This window comes from Schistocerca serialis, chromosome 5, assembly GCF_023864345.2.
Source record: "Schistocerca serialis cubense isolate TAMUIC-IGC-003099 chromosome 5, iqSchSeri2.2, whole genome shotgun sequence".
Classification (NCBI taxonomy): domain Eukaryota; kingdom Metazoa; phylum Arthropoda; class Insecta; order Orthoptera; family Acrididae; genus Schistocerca; species Schistocerca serialis.
In genome coordinates, this window is record NC_064642.1 from 519855971 (window position 1) to 519876575 (window position 20605).

General features: G+C 37.1%; 1 protein-coding gene across 2 annotated transcripts in view; it reads right to left on the reverse strand.

Moving 5' to 3' along the window:
- The window catches only part of LOC126480852 (pyruvate dehydrogenase phosphatase regulatory subunit, mitochondrial), an 85290-nt gene that overhangs the window by 25297 nt on the left and 39388 nt on the right, over positions 1-20605 (reverse strand). For both annotated transcript variants that reach the window (XM_050104214.1, XM_050104216.1), the window contains 4 exons: positions 18240-18409; positions 11127-11319; positions 4955-5119; positions 1932-2107 (listed from right to left, as the gene is read on the reverse strand). In XM_050104214.1, the coding sequence (XP_049960171.1) occupies positions 1932-2107; positions 4955-5119; positions 11127-11319; positions 18240-18409 (704 nt within the window). The remainder of the gene's footprint in view (positions 1-1931; positions 2108-4954; positions 5120-11126; positions 11320-18239; positions 18410-20605) is intronic.

Below are 20605 nucleotides of genomic sequence, written 5' to 3' on the forward strand. Positions count from 1 at the left end.
AAAGCTGTGGCTCCATCTTCTACTGGCATGGGATCAAATGTTTACCTCCCTCTGCCACACTGTAATTCAAAAGAACCCGTCTTTTCAAATTTTGTAATCATTTTCTCCAGACCCTTGGCAGGCACTGGACCAATGTTTTTTTCATGCCCTCCAGTGTCCAGAAGTTCTGCAGTGCTACTGGTGCAAGTCACCATTCTTGTAAAGGTTTCCCAGCAGTGTGTGATTCTGCACTGAGACAGTCACACCGAGTATCTCGGGTGCAAACTGAGGAACAGCCATATACCCCGCATCTTTTACTTTGCATATTCTGCTGCTTTCAGCACCATCTTGTGTTAAAATTTTTGTGAATTTTTGTTTCCATAACATTTCCCCCTCCTTTGATAATATTCCATTCAAATTTGCTGCCATTATGAGCAGCGGTTCTTTTATTTACAGCATTTGGAACAGAAACTTTAATTATAATCGCCCTATATATCTGCAGGAATTTTCCTTCTTTTCATCATTTTCACTTCCACCAGTTTCATTGTGAAAACATACACAAACTTTTGGCAGTATAACTGTCTTATTTATGACTATAATTAAACATTCATCTTTTTAATAGACTCTTTTTGGGCAGTCAGTTACATTAAAGGATCCATTTTTAGGGTGCTGTATGTCAATCGACAAAAATGGAACCCTTTACAGTCCTTCTGTATCTCTGCCTTTTAAAAGCCCTTTTTCTCAGGAATGGGCAGATGTATCATTTGAAATTCATGGCACACGCTAATGTCTATGTTTCCTTGGCGGTATACAAAACTGAAGTTTCTAAGCCAGTGCAGTCAAAAAATGTGGCCATTTATGTCACATATTTTCATACTCAAAAAACTACTCATCAAAACCTATAGGGTATTTCCTGTACAACTGGAATCACGAGATTTTGGAAGAAGCAAGGCTTCAAAGTACAACTAAAGAAAAAAGTCTGAAAACTGTTAATCTGTAATTATACCACATGAAAAAAAATTTTGCATTTCTTTTCCAACTGCCTGTCCGTTTGTCCGTCCATCTGTTAGGGCCCCTTTTTCTTGTGGTCGGGTAAAGGTATCATGTTGAAATTTATTTCAAATACTAAGGTCAAGTGTCCCTCGGCAGTCTAAAAAATGTAATCATCTAACTTAATGCAATCAAAAGATAAGTCTGTCTATGTCACATATTCTGATACTCGCAAATACACTCATCAATACCAGGTACTTCTTGTTGACTATAATCATGGAATTTGACAGGAAGCAATGTTTAACATTACAAGTAAAGGAAAAATCTGAAAATTATTAATTTGTAATTATGATACAGGAAAAAAATATTTCTTTTGTCATTTGCTACCTGACTTCAACTGTAAAATTAAAACATTCTCACAAGTCTTGGAAATCATGAGGCCAATATCATGCTAGTATCAGTGTTGATAACAGGCAAAAATCATCAAGATTCTCGATTCTTGGGATGGATAACCAATCTATATACATAATTAACTTTGTACAGAACCCACAGAATGCGAGTCCTACCCACATCTTGCCAATTTTTTAAAAACTGTTTTCAATTTTCACTAGTTGTATTTATCAAGCTGCTGAAATATTGCGTAAAGTTTATTTGAGGAGTGTCTGTTAGCTATCATCCCAAGAAAGCTTTCAAAATCAGTTTTCATCACATGGTGGTGGCAGGAGAACACTCCCTCCTACTGTCGATTCATGTGCAGATTTTTTTTATCCATCCAATTACATTACGTTTTCAAAAATTGGTTATTTTTGTTGATGTTTTTCATGATGAGATTTAAATAATCAGCACATTAAATAAGAAATTTCTTTGCTTATTGAAAGCCTCCCAGTCTCTTGCAAATTTGAAATTAAGTTATTTACTGATTTCAAAATTTTATTTTCAATGTCTACGTAGTATTTACATACCCACAAATCAATTTTTGTGAAAGAAGAATAATCACTGAGACCAACAGCCTCCCGACAAGCTGCATATTCTTCACTAACAACATCAAACCAAGGGGGCTTCACAAATGTTCCTGTACGTGCTATCCGAAATGGAATTGTTTTACCTTTTTGGTACCCATGAACAGGTCCACAAGTGTCTGTAAAAGGTGTAAGCATTATATTATTTCCAACAAAATATCCACTGCAAAAAATACATCATTACAAAATGTATTAAATATCAATATTCTCTTACTTTACTGTAATTTGACTTCATAGCTATACTGAGTCATATTTGTGGCATAATAACTGCTGCAGAAGTACGACTGAAAAACTTCTGTAGAGTCTTTGTGACAAATTTGGAAACAACCTGTAATTGATAGAAAGACATTCTAAAGTGTACAGTAGAAGAAATCCAATTGAACACTGAGTGTACACTGATTCATTAGATGCCGATATAAACACTCAGCTTTTTTGATCTTTCATGATGTGGAACAGCCAACACTGTCACAGAAAAAAATTAAACAAGGAGGGCAACGATTCTTCTGTTCCATGGTATTTCCATCCAAGTAAGAATTATTATCTCACTCTATCACAGCTTTCATTCTGCTGTCCAATTAGGATTAAGGAAATCATTCCACCCACTTTTCCACAAGAGAAGAATGAATTCATTCAGGTATCTATTTCAGACTGTTGAAGGCAGACTGAATAGCAACAAGCCACACATTCTCCCACATGTAGTCAGTCTCATTACTTATAGAAATTTCAAATTCCAAATACTACCAGCTGAAAAATGATATAAGCAATGAACCGCTATCGACAGAACGAGAAGCAACAATATGGTGAGATGTTCAAATGCGACCAATACCTGCAAATCAAAAACTATTGTGTGTGCACCAAAGTGTTGTGGTAAATCACATCAAAAGTTATTACATTCTCTGAATACACCGTGCAATTTGTAAATTGATTGTGTACAGTGACTACACCAAATCTGAGACCTTTTCAGGTCTGTGGACAGGAAGTAGAAGACACTCTCAATGATTAATGAGGAACAGGAGAAAAAATATAATTCACTGGTTAATGAGAAACAGGACAAAAAATATAATCAACAAACAAGAAATATCCAATGGTGCTGAAAACATTTCAGAACTACTCTCAGATTTGGTATTTGTTGAAGATACTTAATGATATAACCAGTTTCACTTTAGAAATGCAAAAATGCAGAACATGGTATAATTAATATGAATATCTTACGGAATACATAAAGCAAGGGCAAACAGAAACATCAAATGAATCACAGGAAATGGTTAACGGGAAATAATATTAGAATAATTAAAGTAATATCTGAAGTAATGCACAAGATCACTGGAAGGCCGTAGGCAGGAGCTTACAGTTGAACTATGAACTCTATGAGAAAAAAATGGTGGAATAATCTGCAAATTTTAAAGAGAGAGTGAAAATTCCAGGATCAAACACAAATTGTCATGTGAGATGAAGTGCTAACACAGAAGACATCAAAATAATGGTAGGTGTGCAGGACAAAACCATTGAGAATATTAAAGCAGAAGAGGTAAGCTTTGGTTTGAATGCAGAACTACCATAGGGGATATGAACAAAGGCTGTGAAACTGGAAGGGAGATACTAATGGGTCTGGTCATTTATACTAATCTGTGTGTGAGTGGAAGGGGTGAGCAGGTACCCCGAGTACATTAACTAGAAAAAAAGTGATCGTTCAACAGCTATCTCAATTTTCTGAGATGTTAAATGTGTGTGTGCACCATATGACAGTCAGCTGTGAGTGAGTGTCTGCTTTTCATCATTTTTTGTTTGATTCTTCCATCTTTTGACTTTTCTATTATGGTAACTTTTTTAATTTTCTCATTTTTCTTGTCAGAACAAACCAGGAGAAAAAACTGTATGCTATCCCTAAGAATGTGATGAGAAGTTGACTTATTCTCTTTAGAGTTGATTGCACATTTAATATTTTCTCTCAGTTTTAATTTATAAGAGTTGAGTATACTTGGGCAGTGGCTGCAGCAAGAAGAGCTACAATACTGGCTAGAGATTCTCACAGTCAATACTTTACTGAACGTCCAAATTGCCTGTGCATGAACTTACTAAATTAGCACTTCCGGTGCCAGGACAAGAATGCTGTCTCAACTCAGTTATGGTGGAAATTTGTATTCATGGCACAACAGCCAACAGCTATACTAAACTGCAGAACAACAAATATAAGGACATGGAATTTAACATTTGGAATCAAGCAGAACAGGAAAATCACAAAAGGAGAGAAGACCAGGGTTTAACGTCCTGTTGACAGTGAGCTTAATGGAAATGCCAGCAATAACAGAACAGAATATAAGAGATGAACTGTGAAGAGGTGGTTTCCAAAATTAGCAGAAAAGATGCAATGCAAACAGGGATTAGGTGAAGTAAGTCTAAACAGGGAAAACTCAAGATGATAACGTAAGTAATTGTGTTAATATACATTACACAGTATTTTGCGAGAATGAAGCCAATATTGTTAATAAATATTTTCTCAGTAGCATCATTGAGTAAAATAACTCAGAAGGTAATATATTGTGTGGTTTCAGATTACAAAAGCTTCATCTGTCTACTTTATGATTTCACACATTTGCTTCACAGTCTTACATTTTGTTGTTTTTTATGAATTTTATAGCTTCTGTCTACTGAAAGTACAGTTTAACACAATAATGAACGTCTGGTTACAGGGCATATGAATTAACACACTCATCTGCTCTTTCTTCCAAGCAATACTACAGAATTTGGCAGATAACTAATACCAAGTTATGGCCACATATGATATTGCTTTGAGGTGTAACAAACAATCCCACAAAATTTATTCAAAGTCATGGATATGACAAGGGTTACTTTGAAAACAGTGTATATGAGATCAACACTGTTACAATGCATAAAATAAAAGAATATCTGATATCAAGACACAAAATATATTTACTCTTATATAAGAAATTTGTCATGTAACTTACCACTCTGAACAGTATTCTCTGGATCAAAGTAAGAAGGTCTCTCATATCCCATGACCTGTCCAAAGACTGCTCCAGCATCTTTCAATTTTGGATAGATTGGTGACATTCGCAGTTTGCGGCCAGTTTTAAACTCGTGGAAAGGGTAGTTAATACCATAATGCATTCCTGAAGAATAGAAAGGGGGGCTTTTGCAGTGCCATTAAAAATAACAGTTCTTTCAACAGTTTTCAAGGAAGGACAAAGTATTATGTTGCAGTAAACAAATGGTTAAGATGCTGTATAAAGTAGATAATCAAAACACATAAACAGGATTAAAACTTAAGATGAAGGTAGGACTCCACTGAGGACATGTAAGATATCAGCCAGATGAGATACTCAGCCTGGCACCCAGGTACAATAACCACTTGTTGGCATCTGTGGAGCTTGGAGCCATGGGGTGAAGGATGCCATAGGGTTCACCACCTTCTCCTCCCCAGCCTCCATTGTATGTTTGAGTGGGCACTGACTGGACGTGGGTCCATATTGTCACACTGGAGTGAGAGCAGACATTCGCAGATGTAAAGGCACTTTTCAAAGGCAGGAATGACAAAAGGACATGTCCACAGGACACAGAACATTAAAACTTTACACATAAGACACAACTTGTCAAGTAAGGGAATGTCTTCTAAGAATAACTTTCTTGGCAGCTGTGTGTGGTCCTCCTACTATGGGAATTGTGGGCATTATTCAACAGTTAAGGAAGTTGTTGCAAAATAGTTTCATTGGCCTGAAAAAGAATATCAGTTGGCCAATCAGATGCATGGTCACATCTCTGCAGAATGTTAGGAGAGAGATAACCCACGTGGGTGACTTTACTTTGAGACTAAACAAGAGACACTTCTCGGCAAGCCTTGAGAGAAGGAATTCCACTTTGAGACTCCAGAGTGGTTACTTGAAGGGACCTGGGTGAGACTTCGCTTGTGAGTGTCACTGCCACTAAAGCCAAACATTCTACTCTGACTACTGCCGAAAGACATACCTCTCACCACATTCATGCTGCTTCAAGCTGATGCTGCCAGCTGACTCCAGCCAGAATTCAGCCATGCCATCAGCAGCCCAACCATTGTCTGGTAAATGACTTGCACTACAGCACTCCCATCAAAGTCCTGGCAGTTTTGTTTGTCCCTTTAGCAACCACAATTAAAACCTCAGTAACAATACTGAGAACCTTTTTACTGTTAACGGTTACATGATTGTCTTACTATAAATGGTTACATGATTTTTTTATTTTCATTGGTAATGATGAAAAGTGAGTAGTATTTTGTCAAAATAAACATCTGTGACAATCTATGTACATTCTTGCAGTTAGGGTATTCACCATTGCTGAAAAATGTGAAGTCCAAATCGTTATTGGGCAAGGGGTACTCAGTGCTTTTTTGAACCTGCCTTGGCCTGCAAAACTTCTGTTTAGGGTGTGTGAGGCTGTCAAGATAAAGCATCATGGCAAATTGTCCAACAGGGTTTCTTTGCTTAATGACACCCCAGGTAATTCTGCTGAGGACACACACACCCATTCTGCTCCTTTGAGCTATCATTTATTGTCTCCTCCTGTGGGTAAAAAACGGCTGTCTGGCAGTCATTTTCAGAACAGCAATGAGTGGTTTTTTGAAGCGAAACAGTTTCTAAATAGTAAACATGCAGATTTATACCACTAAGGTTACCACCAAGTTATCCATGATTGGAAAAAATGTATCAAATTGAAGAGTGTGTATGTACAGGATGATTCTCCCAATCACAGAGTTTCATGATGACAGCTTTTTAAGGTGATAATTATAATTTCATGACCACCCTTCACCTGCATTGGCTTTTAACAGCTGAGAGCCAGTTGTAGCCTTATTCGCCTACATGTCCTGTGTTTGATGTGGTTAGAGTTTGGGCCTTTTACCAGTTTGCTTGGATTAGCAGCAAACCTTGTTAACAGACCTGTGATTGGAAGGCCATTTATGAATGTTAAGAAAAGGAGTGGAAGCAGTTTTGAACACTGTTGGTCTGTGTATTTTATGTTGCCCCATTCTGATTTTAGTTTTATTTATATGTTTCAACATAACCTTCTTCCTTCTGTTATGAAAGTAAGTCTTCATCGATGAAAAGGTGTTCCATTAATGGCATACAAAGTTCTGCTTACCAAGTAAACATGTAAGTTTTGCACATTAAAGGCCTCGATAAGGTCACAGAGTACACAAATGGATACAGATACTACATAAAAGCATACAGAGTGTACAAAAAGCATACTTAGTTTTGGTTGCTCCAACAGGATTTTGTTTGTAAGGTCTTAGACATAAGTTCCTTGACAAAAGCCAAACTGGAAAACAATTAAAAAGTTTTGATCAGAAAAATGAGTCATATTCTATCATAGGCCACGCTCTCAAAAGTCTCTGAAAAGCCTGGAGGCTGTGAAATGGGTCGGTAACAAGTAGTTGATTGCTTAGAATGATTTTTATATATCGATGATACTACACCAAATTTAAGCTTCTCTGCAAATATGCTTCAACAACTGACTGATTACAATGATTTTACACCTAAAATTACCCTTAACTAGAAGAATTGCCAGTTTTTGGTGGTCTGATGATTTTTGTAATCTTCTTAAGGGCTGATTTTTTTAAAATTGGTATCTGTTGGTGGTGCAGGCAGTGTTTGCCAAAGTAAATATAATAGTTCTGTCTTTCAGTGTTTATCATTATGAGCAATGTTTGCTGCCGCTGGGAGTAAATAATCATTCTATTTGCTCCCTGATGATTGTAAAGTGTAATGGCACTTTTGCCTACTTTATAAGGATTCCAAACACGGGAACAGCACTGCAGAATTGGCACAAACACTAAATGATAATGCCTTGTCAAGCAACCATTCCCTTCTGTCATTAGCTGTTCATCTCAGTTCCCATGTAATTGTCAGATCCTATCATCTTCATGATGTGTCTCAAATATTTCATCCCAGGCCATCCTTTTCTTTTCGATGGCAGCACTTTCCCTTCAACAGTATTAATGATGACACAGACAGAAAATTTCATTGTTCTCTTTTTCATTTCCTTTGCTAATCTTCTCTCTTCGTTTACTCCCATTTAGACTTACAGATTAGTTTTCCCTTTTGTCTACCTCAATCATGTCTTTTTCTACTAAACCCACATTTCAGCAGTTTCAAGTAGATTCCATTCCAGTTTACTCAGCTTCCAACTTTCTGTTCCATAGAGCAGTGTACTCAATACAAATGATTCATCGCAGGATTCTCTGATTTAATTTTTCTTAGTCTCAAATGGCTGTTTTGCCAGTGCAGTTCTTCTCTTCACTTCCATTAAGCATCTATTGTCCTCTGTGATTACACTACCAAAACTGTTTCACCTGATCAGTTCTAATGTCACCAATTTTTATATTGGTTTTAATTATTCCCATATTTTTCTGTTTTGTCATTACCTTTGCTTTCTGCTTGTTCACTTTTAATTTCCATAGTTTAAGAATGTGTGATAGGACTTGCAGCATTCCATTAATTTCATTTAGGGATATCTGTAATTACAAGGGCTATTCAGAAAGTAGGGAACATTTTGACATTACCAAGAACACTAAATACAAGAAATACATTTTACTATATACATCTGAAAGAGCAACGGACATACTACTTTTCCACATAATCAACAAACATATGGGGGCACTTATCATAGCGGTGGACAAGCTTTGAAAGACCGTCGTAAAATTCTGCAGCCTGAGACTTCAGCCAAAGAGTCACGCCTGCCTGGAGTTGCGCGTCGTCATCAAAGTGCTGCGTTGGAAGCCAGTTCTTCATCTTGGCAAACAAGTGGAAGTCGCTTGGTGCACTATTGGGGCTGTAGGGCGGATGAGGGAAAATTTCCCATTTGAATGAATTAATTTAGTGCGGTTTGCTGTGTGAGATCGGGCATTTTCTTGCAAAAACAAAATTTGTGGTACCTTGGCTTTTGAGTGACAATTTCAAACAACAAAGTCCGTGAAACTTGTGGAAAAGAAAGTGAAAGCTCCGTTACTGGGAAGTGACGGATTTAAAGAACTGATTGATCGACTTTACTGACAAGATCGTCAATCACAATACTCAGACGTCCACTCTTCTCTTCATCGTGAACGTTGGTTCAGCCATTTTTAAACCAATGCTCTATTTCAGGATGGAACATTCACTCATTACATTGTTTCCATACACTTCACACAGTTCACGATAAATTTCTGTAGGTTTTAGGTTTTTTGCCAACAAAAACCTTATCAAAGATTGAACCTCACAACTGGTAGGATTTTAGATTGCAGCGGAAATTTCAAATTTGAATATAAAAAAAACCAGATGCCCAGAGACATTACCACTGTCACAGATGGATGCCAACTGAGCTGCCGAGCATGCACATACCAAAATATACGCAATCAGCGCATGCCTAGCGGCGTCAGTCAGAAATGTTCCCTGCGTTCTGAATAGCCCTCATATCACAATGTCATCAGAAAATCTGATACAATATATCCTCCACCACTGGCTTTTATTCCTTTTGTCTTCATCTTCAAGATCTGAATAGCTTCCTCAATTAACACATTAAATAAATATGGAGATATAGGACATCCTTGTGTAACTGCTTTTTTAACCCTGACCTCTTCCTCTACCTTAATGATGTATACGCATGTGCTTACTGACTGTTATGTTCATGCTTTGGTCTTTCCAGTCAAGTCCTGTTTCTTCATAGTGCTAAAGAGGAGCTCCCAGTTCACATTGTGAAAAGTTTTTGCTAAGTCTGAAAATAGAATACCTTCTATTCATATCCATCCATCCTGTCCAATAGCAATATTACGATGTTGAGTCACAGACAGGCACAACAAAAAGACTGATAAACAAGTAAGCTTTCGGTCAAGAAGGCTGCTTCCAAATTAGACAACATGCACGCACACACGCATGCACACACACATACCTCACTGTTTGTGTGCGTATGTATGTCATCAAATTTAGCAGTCTTTCTGTTGTGCCTGTCTGCAACTCAACATCTCCACTATATGGTGAGTAGCACTATATCCTTTTCATAATAATGACATTATTCCATCCTGGATTATTCATTATTTGACTTCTCTCCAACAGCATCCACAAGGCCTTACTTCCCTTGTTCTTCTGCCTTCTCCAAATCCAAATAGGTCTTCTCCAGTACACTTATCTACTTTTTCTTTTATCCTCATGTTAACTATATTAATAAAGTATTTTGGAGACTTGATAACATTGATATTGTTGTATAATTGGTGCAGTCAACTGCCTTTCCTATTTTATGCATGGTAATGGTTATGCATTGTATGAAGTCTTCTGGAATGACACCTCTTTTGTTGCAGTCATTTATTACTCTAAATAATTGGTCTTTCAAGTTGTTATCTAAAGTTTTCAGCAATTCTGCAGGAATGTCATCAGTACCAGTCACTTTTGTTTCTTTGATACTCTGAAGGACATGTTAAAATTCATGTCTAATTACTGACAGACATTACATTTCTCTTTCACACTCAATGATGTCTCCAATTAGATTACTTTCATTCGTGAAATCCCTATCATACAGCTCTTCCTTGTGTTCTAGCCAATGAGCACATATCTCGTAATTGTCTATCAGTGGTATACCCATTTTATTTTTAACTACTACAGATTTTGTTCTAGGTTTTTACTCGAGAGCACTGGCTTTCTTATAAACTTGGTCCTGTTTCCCTTTTTTTGGGCCTTCTTCTGTCTCTTCAGCAATGGTTTTGGGCTGTTTCCCTTTCTCTTCTCTGAATGTGGTTGTGATGTGATTTTTAATTCTTCTGTTGTCAACTACATTGTTTTCCTTCCTGAGCTTACTCCTTTTCCTGAATTTGGTGTAGTATTTCTTTTGTTATCCAAGGTTGTCTGGGTTCCACTATCCTTTTTCCTAAAGCCTCATTTGTTGCTCCAATGATACTCATCTTGATATTATTCCACTGCATTGGCTCATCACTTTCATTAGCTATTTTATTGGTTCTTTCTTCAAATGCTATCTGTGTTGCTTTTTCTACATGGACATAAAATACAATAATCTCTATCACTGCAGCATGTTGATTTTGTAAATTATGTAAAACAATTTTTCAAAAACTAATCGGTACACTAAAACTATTAACAAAAAAGATAATTAAAGAAAAAGACAGTTTACCTGGGACTTCCCTTACACGGTCTCTAAGGAATTTACGATTGTTGTGAAGGCCAAGAAAGCGGCTTATATCTATTTCATACATGTCATATTGTGTTGAGCCATGTACTATCATTTCAGCTGTTGCACGGCCTACTCCACCAGCTGCTGAGATTCCAACAGTTTTCATTCCTGCTGCAACATAGTAGTTCTGAATCTGAAACCAGTAACAACTACTGCACAATTTTGAATACACTGACTTAATAATTCATTACTGCTACAAAAACTGAAGTCATATGGTGCTACGAAAACTGAAGTCATATGGTGTCAGAGGCAGTTACAATCGGTGGTTTCAGTCTTACCTCAAAAATAGGAGGCAGTTGGTTCAAATTTCTAGTAAAGTTGCTCATAAGGTTCTGTTCAGTGGAACTGTGATTGGGTAAGGTGTGCCTCAAAACTCATTTCTGGAACCCCTCCTTCTCTGTTTATTTATCAGTGATCTGTCTAAAGCATTACTTGTCTTGTTTGCAGATGATGCAGATTTCCTTTTCCAAAAACCATCAATTCAAATAATGAGGGATGAAGTAACTGATGTAATAAACAAACTGATTTCACATTTGTACAGTAATGACTACTACTAAATACAAACAAAACTGCACATATGCTATTCAGTGCCTCCAAAACTGACCCTACCTCTATGGAACTCTCACTAATCATTAATGAAGCAATAGATGAAGCCAAGGAAATACAATTTCTTGGGGTGCTGACAAATAATAACTTACAATAAAATATTCACAGATGAAATCAACTAAAGGAGTGAGCAATCCGTGTAATGCTTTTTGAATTCTTAGTCTGTCCTGCGATATCACAATACTGAAGACACTTTATTTTGCATTAATACATTCAGTTATCTCTTGTGGCATTCCATTCTGGGGTCAATAGATAAGAAAACTTACCAATGCAAAAGGGGCTCATAACAAGAATGAAATGCTATGTCCTCAACACATCTGCTTGGCCAATATTGAGGGACTTAAAAGCATTGGCTATTCCATGAACTGTGGCCTATGTTAACAGGAACCCAGATTTGTGTGAGACTAATAAGTCTGTTCACAATACATGTTCCAGGTAAACAATCATCGAACAAGCCAAAAGCTGTACAGGAATCTAGTTGGGGTAAGAAATAAGGGCAGTGAGCTCTACAACAAATTATCCCTTTCAGTTCATGAAAACAACAACACACTCAGGAATTAAGAACAATTTACTCAAACACTCCTCTTAATTGATGAATATATAAAGGCCAATTACTTGTATTGTCTCTACTTTAACCTTCATTACACTTATTGTTAGTAATATAATTATTACTTTGAATGGCACAGTGTTGTTATATTGCACTGTATAAGTGTGACAGGTAAGTTACATAATATCTGTTGCATGCTGTACTATATACTTTTAGTATTATAGCTTATTCTTGTACATTATGATATTCATTGGCCACATTTCTATATTTCTATGTACATGACACATTTTATATCTTTTGTGCACTGTAAAACACAAGATTATTGGGGCCAATACAAGCATCACAGTTAATGAGATGAACATTGCCAAATTAAATTCATCTTTCACGAGTGAATTTAGAATGAGCTGAACTGTTTCATAGTACAATTTTTATATAAATCTAAACATCAGGCTATCATCTTGTAATGTTCTCTCCCATTAATGTTCTAAAGTTGACAGTCCAATTACTACTGAAATTTCAATTCTCCAATAAATTTTACAGTTAATGATAAATCTGACATTCAATAAGCTTTGACTTGTCATTTATTCAACAAAGAGCAAGTCAGTGACTGAGTGTCCAAAGCCTAACACACTTAAACAATTGTTGTTCATACAAATCTACTTCTTGTGTTGTTGTTATGCAGAGTTCTGGCTGTAGACACAACGGCTTTTACCAAGCCTTTAATAAATTACAATTCACTGGATGGCATGAGGTATTTGTATTCAAAAACATTTTGCAACAGTTACATACAGGGTATTACTTGCTACTACTAAAAATACTCTGTAACAACTCCTACTCTACCTCGTTTCATGTTACATAATCTATTGGAGCATATTTATACAAATACGTATACAAATATTATTTAAATAGCCTTATCTTATACAGTTTATGGTAATATAATTATAGTTAATAACATCATTCAAAAAATATCAATTTCCTTATACCTGTAAATATCTCATATGCTTTTTGAACACTGATTTGTCAGATCTATCTATCATGGAGCAAAATTTAAGTTTTATATGGGCAATAAAATGTTTACACCAAAATAACTTCCAGGTTGCTGCATATCAAGTAAGATCAAACACATTTCTATACTTAGGAAGCTTATAAGATGCCTCTAAATCAGTATAGGTCATTTTTCTAGCAAAAATTTACTAATACAGTAGACTTTTTAGAACACACACTACCACAAAATTTCATATTATTCTGTGCATTAAAAAATCCCCAGCAAAATTAAGAACTTGATACAAATCAGTAAAACATAAAGTATTGTCTGAATAATAAGAAGTTGGACCTTACAGCTTGTGAAATACTTTTGATATTTAGTAGTTAATTGTTGTGCAAAATTATGTGCAAAAAGAAAACAAAAACAAGAAAGAGAAAACGGAACATTTATTTACCTTTAGCAAGTGGTGATGATCCACTTTGCTTTGTTTCAAGCTGACAGTTGAATTTGAAGGGTAAAGTAATGCAACATATATGTTTTTCTTGCCTGTTGTGATTGAAAAAATGTAGAATTTGCTGTGGGACATCATGGAATATTCCCACTTCAGCCCCAATAGTTACATGAAGTTCCAACAGGTACAGGCACTACACGTAGCCTTCAAAATGGTGTCTGTATTGGTGATGCTTTCCAAGCAGAGAGCTGTCATCGAGTTTCATTTGGAGTAAAACCAGAGCATCACGGATATTCATAGATGCTTGCAGAATGTCTACAGAGGGGCATTGAGCTAAGAATTGTGAGTCACTGGGTGAGGCATCTGTCATCACCACAACAAGATCACACAAACCTGTCCAATCTCCTGCACACTGGCCAGTCACACACAGCTGTGACTCCTGCAATGTTGGAACTTGAGGACACACTCATTTGAGGTGATCGATGGATGACAATCAAGCACCTCACTGCACACACAACTAGACGTCTTTGTTGACAGTGTGGTAGTGCTGATACACTCATATACCAACTGGGGTACTCAAAAGTGTGTGCTCACTAGACTGCTCGCTGCCTAAGGGAAGACCACAAATAACAATGAAGGACCATTTGTGCAGAATTGCTTGCACATTACAAGGCTGATCATTACCATATTTTGTTGATCATCATCACAGGCAAAGAACTGGAAACAAAATGGAAATTTGTGGAGTGACCCCACACCACCTCTCCTCCAAAGAAAAAGTTCAAAACCACACCCTCAGCCAATGAAGCCATGCCGACAGTCTTCTGGGACTCTGAAGGGGTTATTCTATTTGATGTCCTCCATGGTGCAGCAATCATCTCTGAAGTGTTTGTACTACCCTCTGGAAATTGAAGAAACAACTACCCTTCCGCATTACAACACAAGGCCTCACACAAGTCTGTGCAATACGAGAGGAGGTCACAAAACTTCAATTGGACTGTTCTTCCTTACCCACCCTACAGACTTGATTTCATACCTTCCAACTTCCACCTTTTTGGCCCAATGAAGGATGCACTCCAAGCAATGCAGTATGTGGATGATGAGGAGGTTACTGATGCACAGCAAGATGTTGGCTCCAACACTGACCAGTAGAGTGGTACCATGCAGACGTACAGGTCCTCCCCATAAGGTGGCATAAGGCGGCTCTTGCAGTGAATGGAGATTATGTTGAAAAATAAGATTATGTTGCCAAGAGAGTGGAGAGTAATATGGTGTATTGGAATCCTGATTAAAACCAACCTGTTTTCAGAAAAAGAGGTGTTACATTACTTACTGAATGCCCCTCGTACTATCTGATCAAAAGCATTCCGACAATTCTATGCAATGCGGAACTCACCACTAGATTTCATGAGAGGTGGACCCACCAGTATAATGGAGGCAGGGAGTATTGTGTTGTCAGTAGGGAAGCAGTAACAGCAGAATGGGTTGGTCAGGAGAGCTCAGTGACTTAAAACATGGAACCGTGCCAGCTGGCACAGTGCTTAGCACACTGAACTTGCATTCAAACTCATGCTCAAATCCATGACTGGCCATTTTGTCTGCTTGTGTCTGTGTACGTGCGGATGGATGTGTGTGTGTGTGTGTGTGTGTGTGTGTGTGTGTGTGTGTGTGTGAGAGAGAGAGAGAGAGAGAGAGAGAGAGAGAGAGAGAGAGAGAGAGAGAGTGTATACCTGTCCTTTTTTCCCCCTAAGGTAAGTCTTTCCACTCCCGGGATTGGAATGACTCCTTACCCTCTCCCTTAAAACCCACATCCCTTCATCTTTCCCTCTCCTTCCCTCTTTCCTGATTAAGCAACCGTTGGTTGCGAAAGCTTGAATTTTGTGTGTATGTTTGTGTTTTTTTGTGTGTCTATCAACATGCCAGAACTTTTGTTTGGTAAGTTACATCATCTTTGTTTTTAGATATATTTTTTCCACGTGGAATATTTCCCTGGAGCCCTCAATGTGAGAGTTCTGCTCTCACCTTGTCAATTTTTTTGTTCAATTAAGTTCCACATTGTTTTCATCTTATTCTTAAAGTGTTTTATTTTATGAGCTTAGTGCTCCAGTTTCATATTTTTAATAACTCACTGATCAATTTTGCTAATGGCTGTAATGGAGTTTAAACTCTTGACTAGAGTTTGTCCTCTGAATTAGGTAGAGCTTTCTCTTTGTAGCACAAGTTACTTTGACACAGGAGTTATGAATTGGTGTTAATGTCAGAAAGCAATATATGAAATCAAGGGCAGGAATATGTAGGGAACACACATGCATGTGTACGTACACTTACACACACAGAATTTATAATAAAGAGGTCACAAAAATAAACCAAACGCCTTTTATTTTTAACTATCCAAGCTTGCACTGGGTGACAATTATCTGAAATTAAATTAACCAACAAGATATGTGACTGATAGTTTTTCTGAGTGCTGATATTGTTTGTTCTCTTTTCATTAATGAAGATGTTCTTCCATAAAGCAATCAAGACACCTGTCATATCCAGCAATCTTACTATTTATATTATTCACATATTTATTTATTTGTCTCCAGTTACCAATATTAAATCTCTCCTGAGCACATAGTGAAATATTGCTTTTTTGTGTTTATCAAGCACTGATAGCTACTTTTAAATAAAATGTTAAGCTTATCCGTTATGGATGTTTTAGAACCCGAAACTGTTCATTCAAAATAAATACGGAAAACTGCCAACAAGTCACTTTTTTGAAATAGTTATTTATTCCATAAATTGGTTTTTGAGCCTTTTCTGGCTCATCTTCAGGTGATGCACAGGATGTTAATTATCTATTTAAAAGTGTAATATTGGATATTGTCACAAGCCAGCATCCAGCATTACACTTTGTAATTGTCATGTAAGCTCCCATGCACCATCTAAAGATGAGCCAGACTGCTTTATGGAATAAATAATTACGTCAAAAAAGTGAGTGGTTGCAGTTTTCTGTATTTATATTAAATAAAATTTTGTTGGCAATTAGTAAAGAACTACATCCCTGAAATTATTTTCCACTATACTATACAAACAACTCATCCATCCATCAGGCACATATCTTATACACTGAAGCGCCAAAGAAACTCAAATACAGAGATACATAAACAGGCAGAATATGGCAATGTAGTCAGCAATGCTTATATAAGACAACAAGTGTCTAGCGCAGTTGTTATATCAGTTACTGTTGCTACAATGGCAAGTTATCTAGATTTAAGTGAATTTGAATGTGGTGTTATAATCTGCGCATGAGCAATAGGACACGGTAGCAATGAAGTGGCGATTTTCCCATACAACAATTTCACGAGTGCACCATGAATATCAGGAATCCGGTAAAACATCAAATCTCTGACATTGCTGCACCCGGAAAAAGATCCTGAAAGAACAGGACCAACAACGACTAAAGAGAATCATTTAATGTGACAGAAGTCTGCCCATTCTGCAAATTGCTGCAGTGCGAACCATTCAGTAAACCATGATTGATATGGGATTTCAAAGCCAAGGGCCAATTTCTGTACCCTGTATGACTGCACAAAACAAAGCTTTACACCTTACCTGGGCCCATCAACACTGACATTGGACTGTTGTTCACTGGAAACATGTTGCCTAGTACGACGAGTCGTGTTTCAAATTGTATCGAGCAGATAGACATGTATGGATATGGAGAAAACGTAATGTATCTGTGAACTCTGCATGTCAACAGGGGACTGTTCGAGCTGGTGGAGGCTCTGTAATGATGAGGGGCATGTGCAGTTAAAGTGATATGGAACCCCTGATACATCTAGATACGGCTCTTGACAGGTGACACTTATGTACACATTCTGTCTGATCACTTGCATCCCATCATGTACAGCATGACAATTCGACACCCCAAACGTCCAGAATTGCTAGAGTGGCTCCAGGAACACTTTTCTGAGCTTAAACACTTCTGATGACCACCTAACTCTCCAGACACCTACATTACTGGGCGTATCTGGGATGTCTTGCAACATGCTGTCCAGAAGAGATCTCCAACCCCTCATACTCTTATGGATTTATGAACAGCCCTGCACGATTCAAGGCGACACTTCCCTCCAGCACTACTTCAGACATTAGTCGAGTCCATGCCACGTCATGTTGCAGCACTTCTGCATGCTCTTGGGGGCCCTACACAATATTAGGCAGGTGTAACAGTTTCTTTGGCTCTTCATTGTATATTACGGCACTTGTCATCGACAGTGCTATACTTTCATGTGGTAAAATATTGAGCTTCAAATGGATATTGAACATTTTATTGTATCAAGTTCAGTTGCATCCATTATAGCACCTGTGAGTTTTCTACAAACATTTTTATTTGTATTTTAAAACATAAATTTCATGGTTAAATTGTACAGTTGTTACAGTGAAACAGACGCAATCACTACTACTAAAGATATGACATCTAACCTCTGGTGCTTCTCCAACAATCCATTTGCAGTCTGGTGAGAATGCCTCCGGACCATTACACAGCCTCTCAAGGACAGCATCTCCCAGTGACGGCACTCTGAGAAGTAGTTGTTCCAGCAAGACATGAAAGTGATCCCAGTCTTCTGGCAGCAAGCGTTCTGAAGGGGAATCTGTCACACAGTAAAGAAAGTTTTAGTGTGAGTAGAAACATGCTGTCATATGCTGATACTAGTGCATGTGAGTGTGAGTTCACCAAGTGTAGTGGGCATCAGTTGTTGTTCTGTGTATCACTTATGTTGCACCTTCTGTATGATTCTTTTCTCTTGTTATATGTGGATTCACAAGAGGTTTATTTCCATTATTGTTCAGAGGTTTATGAATAAAGCCATATTTGAGCTTCTTGGATCGATTTTATGTATTACTTGGTTACTACACATGCTGGTGCCAAAGCTAAAGCTAAGGAAATTGTTATGGAGCAATTACTTGGTTGTATGTTCATTCATTCATCATACTCTATAGCTCCATCAAGAAGAAGAACTTCCACTGATTTGGGACAAGCCAAGATGTACATTGAGAAAAGAAAGCAAAACTTAAAAACTTAGGAATTATACTACGCTAACAATATAGTGTCACTAACTGCTTGATGCTATTCAGCGCCCTGTCAGCTAAACTTATTCAATTAAATTATAAAAGCATTAGTTCCCAATTTATTTTTAGTTAACATATGTACTGTATTTTTGGAAAACTGTGTCCTGCCTATCCAGTTTATGGAAATATGAAGAAATTTTGTTCTCTTGTAGCATAAATGTGAAAATTATTGACTGTTCTCATTTGAGGAAGCTGTGTGCTTGGCAATTGTTTTGTCATTAAACTGCTTCCTAGGAAAAATGACAAGGGAACACTGACATTTCTTTTTCGAATGAATTTCACCATTGGACTTTGTCAGTGGAATCACAGTGTTGAAATTAGTTGCTAGTATAACACACTTGTTGTTATTCCACTATATGGTCAAAACTTCCTTCTCTCTGTCAAATCTGAACTCAAAATATCCCCTTTCTTTCTTTTTTATAACACTTTCTGGCGATAGAGGGCACTGCCTTGTTCTGCTTTCTCTTGTAGTTCCACTTGCAAGGAATCCCAGTTCCTTCAGTTGGAGACGCAGGTCATGACTAGTACCATAAAGTAATTGTCAAAAAATACTTTGTAACTGTTTGGCTCATCAATAATGAACAATATTTTCAAAACTACTTTGGAACCCAGTGGTAGATTTGCATTGTCATCATTCTGGTCCTTCCCATAATACAGTAAGGAATTGTAACAATAGCCATCAGTATCATACATGGCCCACAGTTTATAGCCAAAGCACCTGGGCTTCAGTCTGATAAAATAATGCCCATAGTATCTCAAATTTCATCAACTGCCATATTTTCCTGAAATACTCCTCATTTTTGATAATTTTTTTTAATCATAGCCTCTGATAATGGTTTTATTTTCAGACATTTGTCAATCTTGTTTTCATTGGCCTTTTTACTATCATTGAAATGTATTACAGATTTCAGTTCAAGACCTGTTATTGCAGTTCAAGACCTGTTACAACTCATTGCATCTTTCACTATTTTAACACTGAGATTACCACTCTCAGACCAATAATCTCTTTCACTGGACAATTTATGACAGCCAGTAAAGTTCAGAAATATAACAAATAAACAAATTTCATCAGGTAAAACTGAAAAATTTATTTTATTTTTAAACTTCCTAATGCGTTTTTCAGTTTCCTCTACAATAATGCTTGCAACTTGGTCTGAAAAGAGTTCTTCAGAAACCTTCACGGGAGTGAGACACTACAACTTTTCTTTCAGTTCATCCAACAGACAAGAAGCTTTCTTCCCTAAGTCAGGACATGAATATTTCAGAACCTGATAACACCATTAAACTTTTTCTTTATGGGCTCTTGTAGAAGAGACATGAGAAATGTCTTCATTGTCTTTCTCCTGTAATCTGCAGTGGTACCTGCAATATCACTTGGATACATATTTCCTGACAAGTCATCTTCAATATTTTCCTTGCCAGTCTGGTCATTTACATCTGGAGGTAGAGCTACTAAGTTTGCTTCTATTCCTTCAGGAAATAAGTATTCTACTGCCTCTTCAACACTTTTAAAATCATGGCAAATAAATCTGAAAAGACTGAAAAACATAACATTTATCATGGAAACATCCCATGCCCTTAAACAAGAACAGCAACTTTTCATGCACTGGGACTCAAAATGTAATAAACTAGTTTCACTTTCGTAAGTACCAAACAATATCACAGTACTCAATTATGCAGCAGCCAGAAAATGACACTGATCCTTACCTTAGATGCAG